General features: G+C 43.5%; 1 protein-coding gene across 3 annotated transcripts in view; it reads right to left on the reverse strand.

Annotated features, from left to right (window-relative positions):
* Positions 1-11,632, reverse strand: part of MTM1 (myotubularin 1) — a 91,236-nt gene that overhangs the window by 38,042 nt on the left and 41,562 nt on the right. For all 3 annotated transcript variants that reach the window (XM_065916163.1, XM_065916162.1, XM_065916161.1), the window contains one exon: positions 8,261-8,362. In XM_065916163.1, coding sequence (XP_065772235.1) covers positions 8,261-8,362 — 102 coding nt within the window. The remainder of the gene's footprint in view (positions 1-8,260; positions 8,363-11,632) is intronic.

Genomic DNA, 11,632 nt, shown 5'->3' on the forward strand with positions numbered 1-11,632 from the left:
GTATCCTCCCAGCCCCGTGTCGTATCCTTTATGGAATTATTTTGGTAGGCAAGCACCATGAGAAGTGCCATGAGAACACAAGGGGAAATGGCACTGCTCAGGACCACATGGAAGGGCAGGCTGGGGTTCAGTGAAGCCAGGAAGAAAGACAAGCGCCCTGCTCACTGCTCTCCACAGAAAAGGCCTTGGAACCCGCAGCATCTCTCCTGGGGTCAGAGCCAGTGGATCTTCTCCCCTGGGCCCAGAAGATGGTCAAATTTACTAAAGCAAACACCAGAAGACTTTGCAAGTCTCTGACTGACAATCAGCTCACAGAAGAACAAAAAGTAGGAAATATGGCGATACCATAGAGCCGAATCCAGAAAAGGGGCAAGTGCAGAGACACAAACCTGAGTGAGCCATGTTACTCCGCAAGCAGGGTCACAGGTGGAAAGAACAGAAAACAGCTTCTGAAGAGCTCTGTGTATTACCTGGCACCGCTGCCCATACATTCCCACTTCTACTTAAGATGCTTTTTGGCTTTCACACTCTCAAATAGAAGACTTTCAACTAATCCTTTGGCAAGGTACAAGCCTCAGTTGGTTAATGAGACTACTAACTGTTACCTGTGGAGCATCTTTTTTTAAAGGACTTAAAGTGTCCCACATATGATCACAATGACTTTTCTCATATTCTTGGGAAGAGTGGGTCAGAGTTTTCATCCTTATTCTCTCCACCTGCTGGGAAACACGGGGCGCTAAGAACAGAAGCACTGACATTTATTGGGCACTTACTGCGTGCCAGGAGCTCTTGTAAGTACTTTTCATTTAATCCTCACAAAACCCCTGTGGGGTGGAGACTGTTATTATCCCTATTGGAGATGAAAATACTGAAGCACAGAAATATTACATGATTTTCAAAGTTGCGAAGCAGGTAAGGGACTGAATTGGATTCAGACACAGACCTCTGGATGCCTGGGCCCCATGCTGGCAACCACCTTGCAGAAGGGACCTGCAAATGACTCCTGCCACTGAGCCTCCCCAATCCAGGCCACTGGGAGCCTGGCAGCTGGGTCTCAGGCTCCATTTCTTCTAGCTCTACATTTCTCTCATGTGAATCTACAGACCATGAGTTTAATCATACACTCAAGCCTTTCATTTAAACAAATGTCAAGAAAATCCACACAGACCTAAAGATACATTTAAGCAAATGTATTAGTGCATAAATGAACTTAAAATGCACTTTATTCTACATATGCTATCATTATCAAACGTCCTAGACTATGATTAACAGAAAGCGAAAGACTTTATACCATGATCCAGACACACACAAATAACAGATAAGAGATGCTCTTAATATTTTCATGCCTCAATAACAGATTGGGATTCAGAGTTTAAAAAAGAAAAACTACCATCTAAATCTAAAATTTGTATTATCTCTGATGATTCCATCTGAGTAAAAAAATGAGCAAACAATAAAGGAAATCAATGAAAGAGGATCTTAGGCATTGAACATACCATTCCAACAATTAAACTATTTTTCTGTAGCAGTATCAGGCTCTGTTCATATGTACACCGGCCTTTAGAAAACAACCATGATATCAGAGGCATTGTCACATTTCTTATCATAAAAATGTATCATTTCCTTAGAACTAGTGTTGACTTGCCATGTCGTTTGAGAAAATGGTACAATTTCTACTGTTTGAAAAGCAAAGCAAAAATAAAACAAGAAAATAAATGTTCCAGTTCAAATAGAAAGTGCAATCTAAACAATTTTCAAGTCTTAATGGATTGACTTAATATAGAACCAATCAAGGTAATGGTTTGGGATCCACTGTGTGTGGCTAAACGGCTCCAAGGTCAATTCAAAGTTTCAGTCCCAACTGAACACACTGAGTGGTGAAAATACTAATGGGGAAGGACGCAAGAGAGCCAGGGCCGGTGTGAAAGAAAAAAATCTCACTCACACGCCGCTTGCCTCATGGCTCGATTTGGAACCCAGCTCTCTTGGCCTCCAGACACCATTTCACCAACACAACTGCAACGTTACTTCTGGCAGCCAGTGCCAATAACAATCACTGAGATAATCTGCAGCTGCTTTAACAGTTTCAGTAATATTAACAAAGTGCTATTTTTCAAACAGGGGCCTTTGTATTGTTCCATGCAATCAGGCTTAGATTACACTTCCAGGAAATCCCTTTCTGGCACACTCTCGCATTCCCCACTGTGGCAGTTTGGAAACTTTTCTTCCCCTCCAGTCTCAGAGGAATAATCGTCCCTTCTCCTTTCCCAACCTGCCCTGCAAAATGGGCTTCACCCCATGCCCCCACCCCACCCCATTTCCTGCTCAGGAAAGGAACCCTCTTCTCTCTTGCTTCCCCTGCCCACCATCTTCATTCACTTATTTGGGATTCTCAGGGAAACACATCTTCCCTCCAGCTGACTGCTACCATTACTTTGTGTTTTGAAACACCCCTTGCTCTCTCTTTAAACCTCCATCAACTGGCTCCCATCCCCACCACTCAGACCACCTCCTGCGATTCAAAAAAGTTCAACCAGTGTATGCCTATACTGGACACTGGGGAGGCAGGATGAGGAAAGAGTGTCCCAGGCTCAAGCAGTCCACAGTCAGGGGGTCCAGTCCCTAAGGACCTCTTCCTGAGTGTCCTCCCCACCCCCACAACTTCACATACTCATCACCACCTTCTCAGAGCTCGCTCTGCCTTTGGCTTCCACAGACCCCAACCTGCAGGCTCTCCTCATCACCTCCTCATTCACCTTGCTGGCTTCTCTGGTACACACCAGAGCTCCTCAACCCAGGACCTACAGGTGAGCTTCCCAGGGGCTCCAAGTCCCCTAAAATTTTACATCCAGTTTTGTACCTAAGTGTGTCTGTCAGTGGAGGAGAAACCCTAACTTGCACCATGTTCCCAAAAGAATCCATGACTCCAAACTGATGGAGCACCACGATTCCAGGTCTATACCTCTGGACTGTCTTCTGAGAGGTGGGCCTGCAATTGCTACTGGAAACTCTTGTCAAAAGGTGCTATCTGGCCCTGCGAGCAAAACAGAATTCCCCATCCCTCCTTCCTCAAATGAAATCCGTTTTTTACTTCCCTGCCCTGCTATCCCTCAGACCGCAGACCTCAGAAGGAAGGATGACTCAGCCTTCCTCCCCGTTCTCTGAGATCAAACTATCGCCCAAGCATGTGGTCTCCACCTGCACCACCAGCGTCTCGCTTGGTCCTCCCTCCGACCCCACTCCCGGCTTCATTTATTTCAAAACCTTCACTAAGTCTCCACTACTTCCCAAGGTACAAGCTCCTGAGTCAGCAGATCCCTCCACCTGATGCACCCAGCTCGTGCCCCCTCCTCCCATCCCATGCTTTCTGGCGACCCTAATACACACTCTCCATGTTGCCAACTTACCCTCCCTAGTGCTGAGGGTCAGGATCTTACCTCTGCCTAAAAAACCACCTCCTCCACCATCCTCGTCCACAGGAAATGACAACCATCCTCAAGGCCCAACCCAAATGACTATCAATTCCACGCAGGCTTTTCCAGCTGGACCTGTTCCCTTCTTCCTGGGAATCCGCAGCTGGCTTCCCTGGCCTCTCATGGCACTGGCTATCGACCAACCTGTATCAGAGCCATACACGTTTGTCACATCACTTCTGTCACATCCCCAAATGTAACCAGGTCTCATTCATCCTACTACAACTTCTTGTCATCCACCTTCATGGCTCCCCCCACACCACCCAACACACTACCCTGAAATGAATTTGACTGATGAAATACCTGCACACATTGAATGGAATAGCAGGGGCTAATATTCCAAAAGCTATGTCAATAGCTGATCTGTTTTTATCTGTATTTTGTATTGTTTTGGTGAACAGTTTTTCTTTTTTAAGATGACTTTGAGTGGTTAAAACTTAAGAGAATGTAATTTTCCACAACTTTGTATGAGCCATTCGGTTCCCATTTTTTCCTCCAGTTTTTCACTTTATTGTCTTCCTAAACAAAAAAAAGTAGGGATGCCTAGCACAGACACAAAAAATAAGGCAAAGCACCCCTCTGTAGACCACTCCAACGACAGCAACCCAGAATCCTATATCCTCTGATATATCCCCTATATCCTCTGATATATCCCACAATATCCAGAAATCCAGCCCAAGTGTCTCCATAGAACGAAATTTTCCTTCACTTTCTTCTAAACCTGTATTCACTAAAAAAGCTGTCATTGTATATCTCCCAAGGAGAAGTGATTATGCTGAAGTTAGAGAGAGAGATCGGAGAAGGCAATGGCACCCCACTCCAGTACTCTTGCCTGGAAAATCCCATGGACAGAGGAGCCTGGTAGTTTGCTTTTCACTTTCACGCACTGGAGAAGGAAATGGCAACCCACTCCAGTGTTCTTGCCTGGAGAATCCTAGGGACGGGGAGGCTGGTGGGCTGCCGTCTACGGGGTCTCAAAGAGTTGGACACAACTGAAGTGACTTAGCAGCAGCAGCAGCAGCAGAGAGATAGATAAAGGCTGATCCTGCCATAATAAGCTCACAGAATAGGAGGGGGATGGGCAATTACTACATAATTATGACAGAAGACAGACTGAGGGAGGTAAGTGCTCCAGTAGCAGGACCTACAAAGTCCAAACAAGTGACAGTTGTGATGAACTCCCACCAGGGATCATGCATGGTGTGGGAAAGGATCTAGGACTGAGCAAAATGGTGAGGGATGGGCTCTAGAGAGATGAGGGGAACTCAGGTAGAGGGGACCTCAGGTAGAGGGGATGGGGAAACCAAAGACTGAGTTGAGAAAGTTCTATATATACCAGAGGGGCACAGGGCCATCCTATTTGTTTGGAGTCTAGGGTATAAACCATGGGAAGTCACTGAACATTTTTTGTGTGAAGAGCGGGACATAGAGTGACATGATCATACAGTACTTAAAAAAAGACAGCAGCACTGTGGAGGATAAGTTGGAAGGGAAGTAAGTTGGGAAGCACAGGTAGATGGGAAGAAATATTCGAGAGTTACTAACATGCAGAACCTGGGCTTCTTCCCTCGTGGCTCAGATGGTAAAGAACCTGCCTGCAAGGCAGGAGACACAGGTTCAATCTCTGGGTCAGGAAGATCCCCTGGAGAAAGGAATGGCTACCCACTCCAGTATTCTTGTCTGGAGAATTCCATGGACAGAAGAGCCTGGCAGGCTACAGTCCATGGAGTCTCAAAGAGTCGGACACAACTGAGCGACTAACACAATAAGCGGAACCTACAGGATTTGGAATTGATGCAGCTAGGGAGGCAAGGCAGGGGAATGAGAAAGCTGACTTCATAAATAAAATACAAGGATGTAATGTACAGCACAAGAAATATAACCAATATTTATAATAATAAAATGGAGTATAATCGGTAAAAATACTAAATCACTATATTTTATACCTAAAACAAATATAACATTGTAAATCAACTATACTTCAATACATTAAATAAGTTTTATGCCTTATTGGGGCAGGGCAGTTGACTTCAAGTTCTTGAACCTGGAAACTGAGGATCATCCAAATTGAGGGATATGTAGGCTGAAGAATAGGTCTAGTGAACTGCAAACAGGTTAGGGAGATGGTGAGCTTGTGATTCTCACAGACTTCCAGAGGAAGGTGTTTGAGAGGTTCATTTAGATTCACTCAAGGCCAATGTCAAGACTCGATTTAGAAATTACCCATATAGCGATGACAGCTTAAGCTATGGATTAAACAAAATCATCAAGGCAAAGTGAGTAACAAGAGAAGAGGGTTGATAGGAAACCAACACCAAGATGTCTACACTTAAGGAAAAAACAGAGGCAGTGGACACTAGGAAGGAACAGTCAGGATGGTACAGCAACACAGAAACCAAGACTCACAAAAAGAGAGTGGTCCAAATTATTGAATGCTTGGGGGAGATCAAACACAATGAAGACTGAAGTGAGTCACTAGATTCAGCCAGAGAGAGGTCTCAGTTCCAATAAGGTACCTTCAATAAAACTGGATACTAGAATGGTCTGGGGGAATGAATGAACCAGAGATCTGGAGAGACTAGAATGTTCTTTCCAGAAGTTCGGACTGAAGTGAGAAATGGGACAGTAGTTTAGGGGAAAGCTGGTTCAACATTTTAACCTGTTTTTAGGGTGAAATGAAGTGAAGTGAAAGTTGCTCAGCCGTGTCAGACTCTTTGCGACCCCATGGGCGAAACAGTCCATGGAATTCTCTAGGCCAGAATACTGGAGTGGGTAGCCGTTCCCTTCTCCAGGGCATCTTCCCAATCCAGGGATTGAACCCAGGTCTTCTGCATTGCAGGCAGATTTTTACAGGTAAGCCACCAGGGAAGCCCGAATTTAAGGCTGAAGTGAAGTGAAGTGAAAGTTGCTCAGTCATGTCTGACTCTGCAATCCCATGGGCTATACAGTCCATGGAATTCTCCAGGCCAGAATACTGGAGTGGGTAGCCGTTCCCTTCTCCAGGGTAGCTTCTCAACCCAGGGATCAAACCCAGGTCTTCCGCATTGTAGGTGGATTCTTTACCATCTAGTAAAACCAAAAGGAGACAGAAAATCCCAGAGAAAGGAGATGACTGATCGAGCAAGATCACACAGGAGATGGACTGGGGCCTCAGCTCCTTCACACCTGCTGTGTGAACCATCTTTACATCCCTGATTATGTAAGGCCAGATAGGCAAAACCCAGGACAGAACCCATCCCCTCAATTAGTTTTCCTGGATTAGATGTACATTCTCACTTTCACAGTAATTCCAAAGATGTATTCCCATTAAATATTTTATTTTAGTCATTTAAAAATATTAATATTGAAATATCTTTTAAATCACATATTAAACCAAAAACTGAGAAAAGGCTTAATGTGGATTCAACTCTTTGATATCATTACATTTGTTGTAAGCATCACATTTGAATCTCCAATCAACACATGACTCACAATGTGTACTCCAGATCCCTCTAGACCACCAGTCTTTGTATAATTGCCCTTTCCATCAGTCATGAATTTCCTTTGACAGAAAAACTGCTGATGAAATTCAGGAAGAAAGAAGCCATGTCTTGCTAGAAAAAAAATTCAGGTCCCTATTGCCCCAAAACAAATAAATAAAAGATAGGCATAGGAAGAAGAGTACCATCACAAAGCAGTTCTTCTATTTAATGATCTCTTTCATCACCTTCAGTCTAGCTGGAGCACTATTTATTCTATACTTAAAATAAAGGCATATATTTATTTAAAGAATTATTCCCCTGCTCTCCCCTTGATAGATGTTTGCCTTCAAGTTTGTTTAAAGTCAAGCAGAGGATCCTGTGATAAACCAAAATGGAAAAGAATATGAAAAAGTGTATATACATATATATAATTGAATCACTTTGCTCTACAGCAGAAATTAACACAACACTATTAAATCAACTAAACTTCAATAAAATTTTTTAAAAAGATATTTAGAGAAAATGCTGAGAACACTATCAAAAATAAAATCAATAAATCTTTTGAAATTTAAGTTTCAAATAAAACAACAACAACAACAAAAACCTCAAGCAGCAGAGGTGAAAGAGGCGTTAAGAGGACACGAGCCAGGAAAAAAGAAAAAAAGAAGGCAAGATCAAGGCAGAATACAAAGAAAGATGGTTTGAAGAGCAAGATGCGTGGAAAGCTTATTTCAGTCCTGCAGTAAAACAAGGTGAGATTACTAAGTCTGCTAAATAGGAAGGAAAAGTTCTAGATATACATGGCCCAAAACTTGTTATGCACTAAGTCACAGGTTGTAAGCAACAAATGCATAATAAGTCTGTCCTGCAAATATATAGCAAACCCCATGAAATGACATTTAAAGTGTCCGTCCTTAAAAATAAAGAATCTGCGCCTAAACCACAAATCCGGATTTGAGAAGTACAATGGCCCTTGGGCTCAGAGCACTTGTTTCCACGTATAACCGGAACCACAGAAGACTGACCCGCCTCACTCTCAGTTCCCAAGCTGAGGGCGATGAGCTCTGGGATGTGATGTCACAGCACTTCACGGACATGCCTGTGGCCACCTTGCCACCTTTGGCCTTTGGAAGAGGGCTGGCCCAGGTAGAGGGCAGGCTCGGGGGTAGCAGGAGTCACTTGCACTGAGCCACCCCATATAGACTGGCAGAGGAGAGGCTTGTGCCCTCTGGGAACAGGTCAAGTTTCTGTGGTAAACAGCCTCGCACACACCCCCCACCGGGGAATGCAGCAGAGGAAGCAAAGGAGGAGAACCTGGGAACTTACCAAACTGTGGGCCAGTGGGAAGGCATATCTTGTGAGGATCTCAAACATGTCTCTTCTGCTGTGACCCTCCTGTTTCAGCGCAAACCTCAGATTTCTCAAGTCCTGGGGGCAAAGGACAAATGTGCCAGTTCAGTCTGCAAACTGAGTCACGTTCATTAGCAAAAAACCTTCTATTCTGGTAGAAGATCGACTTACCTGAAGAGGCAACAAAGCTAGACCACTAAGAATATTACTTTGTTTTGTACCATATCTTGAAATATATGGTTTTAAGAACCCCTGAAAATATTCCCATCATCGTTATGATTATAACTCATGTTAAAGAGAAGACAGAGTTAAAGTTCATTTGTTAAAAAGAAAAACCAAACCTTGCCTAGTGTATCACTCCAGTGTCTATCTAACTGCTTTCTGAGGTATTTTAACTATAAAAATTTTATTCATACGACTTTTATCAAATGTGTATCTGCCAAAAATATCATTTCAAAATTGTCTAACATGTCATTAAAATACAGAAGCTCTCTCCCTCTCCCCTCATGCTTTTAAGGTCTCCTTTTTAAAAATTAGGAAATGACTGGCATTTTAAGCTCACATATAAGTAACATAATATTTTTTTGTTATATAATTTTACTTTTTTTGTTTAAAGAAAATCACATTTCATTGGAACAATATGGTATAACTTAGATAAAAAGTATAAGATCTAAAATATCTGCTATCAGCAAATAGGAACAAGGCTGAAAACAAAGAGCTAGTTTCTTTAGGACTATACAAGCAGAATTTTACTTTCACAGACCACCTTAAGATCTACCATAGTAGGAATGACCGTGCTTCTAGGAACTAAGAACTAATGCTCAAAACCAAATTTTAGAGATAGTTTCCAATACATATCTCATCAATAAGCAGGGAAACCTTCTTTCAAACTGAATTCAGTAAAGTAAGTAAAGTAAAATAACCTCCCTTAAAAATCAGTTTGTATTACACAGCAAAAGATATAACATTCTATCACATTTTTTAGCTGGCAGTTTTTGAGGTTGTCTCTTAAATTGCTCATGGTTCTGTGGCTGAGTGATGGCCACCACCTTCTGCAACGCCCTTTCAATACTTCAGAAGTGAGACAGATCCAGCCCCTGCCCTCTCAGATGTCACCATCTTCATATTTTCCTAAGTGCTTTTTCACTTGTTATCTCAAGAGCACTCTTGAAGCTTCCTAAGTCTTCAACATGCAGGAGACAAAAGCCTTGCTATACACATCCCCAAATGCAAGGGGCAGTGAAGGGAATGTAAGGAACCAGGCTCTCAGACCTTTCAACGACCCCACACCCATCTCTCTATACGGATGGCATCTACTGGGCCTCGCCAGCTCCAGGAGTCCATGCTTTCGTTTTTAAAAGCACATAACTTAATAGTGGAAGACAGAGGAGCCTGGCATGCTGCAGTCCATGGGGTCACAAAGAGTCGGACACAACTTAGTGACTGAACAACAACAAAATTTATAACATCCCAAAACTGATTCACCTCTTCCAAGAACATTGAGATACCAGTTGTTGTCTCATGATGCAAAGCACTAGTCAAATAAAAGGAAAAAAAAAATCACTTCAATAAGATGATGTGCTTTTAAGGGGTTTAGAAGGAGCCTGAAGTGCAGCAGTGGCTAGCTGAGGATCCCAAGGGCTCACAGATGCATGAAGGATCTTCTTCCCATCAGTCTTGGTTCCAATGATAACATGATGCCCTTAACCTCTCAACCAGAAACTAGACCATTTCTAAGTAAATCTTTATTCTGGTCCATCAGTGATTCAAACCACTACTTTCAATGTGCCAAAGCACAAGTGATTTATTTAAGTGCCTTGGTGTGGCCATCTGATTCAGATGGAATTCAAGGACAGGGAGAATCACTACCCTGTCTTGCCAATGAGAAAACTGAAGTGGAAAAGGCAAGTGAATCACAGGGGGCTGGTCACCAAACAGGACTATGGGCATATACTGAGGGGTAACTTCAACCTGGTCTCCTAGAGCCTGACCCAGATGGGAAGGACATCTGTGGAAGAGCCACGTGGCAGAAAAGACTGGCCATCAGACACTTGGTGTTCAGCAACTGGGACACGTGGTGCTGTGCCAAGCCTCGAGATAACAGAGTAAACACAGCCCACTGCAACAGCCCTGGTGAGATGGTCTGGCTCTGTTTTTTTAGTTTTTTAAACTCCAAGTTGTTAGCAGGGGCTGGCATGGGCTTGGGGGGTAAGAATTCCTATTTTTGGAGCTGCCATCTCTTTTGTTTGTAGACGACAACCACTGGGACTTCTGTCCAGCGTGAGCAAGCTGCCACTGGTAAGCAGAAATCCCCAGGTACGGCCCTGGTTGAGACAATCTGTAGGGGTTCCACGTTCTCATTTTGAGAAAGCAGCACGGTGGGACTGTGGTTAGTGACTGCAGATGAAAGGGGACCTGCAGGAGACGGGGCGAGCCCTGTACCACTGGAGCAGATTCTCTTTCTGTCACCCTCAGGTCTGTTCCTGAGAAAACGGAATTCGACTCTCACAATGTCCTGTGTTTCCAGGGAGATAATAGAATTAAAAGGCTGTGCTACAACATGGTTCTAGGCCACTGTCTTTGGGCTTGACACTAATTCCATGAAATATACATATGGAACATTTGAGAATTATGCCTGCCAACCTGTTCCACAGCCCCATGTTCTTACAATACACAGTCAGAAGGTAAGAGTGTGCTCTGTCTTGTTAATTTGGGTGATTCATATTTAAATACAAGTTTTTCCCACTGACAAGGCAACAAATAGGATTTTTTCAATTCGATTAGAATGAGAGTCACTTTGAAATCATAGGAAGAGCAACCTCATTTTCCATGAAGTGGTGTAATATAACAACTGTCCCCCCACAGATTCTCCTATGCAAAAGAGAAAAACCTTCCTCAAAAGTAAACCCCCAATTTCTAGGCCCCAAAGGGTAGACAGTAGCTAGGATTATAGATGAGGTATTAAAGGAGGGTGAATTCTACCAAAATAAACAAAAGGCTGCCAAGGTGGAGACTGAGGGAGCATTTCAGTTCAAGTCTCATTATGACACAATCCTTCACTTTCTGATACAGTGTACTAGTCTTGATCTTTTACAAACTGGAGACAAAAATGTATTATCTTCAAAATCCAAAACAAGGTACAGGAGATTGGCTTTAAGAACCACAGTGCACAAGACCAGGAAAAGGAGACATGGGCCAGGGCTGTGGCTCCTCCGTCAGCTCCTTCAGGCACCTGTAGGCAGGGAAGCCCATTGAGCAAACACCTCCTTTCTCATCCACAGAATGAAGGACTCAGACTGGCCAGGGGTCAGCACACCTCACCCCAGGTCAGTCTTGGTGTGGTCTTCA

This window comes from Muntiacus reevesi, chromosome X (genome assembly GCF_963930625.1).
Source record: "Muntiacus reevesi chromosome X, mMunRee1.1, whole genome shotgun sequence".
NCBI lineage: Eukaryota > Metazoa > Chordata > Mammalia > Artiodactyla > Cervidae > Muntiacus > Muntiacus reevesi.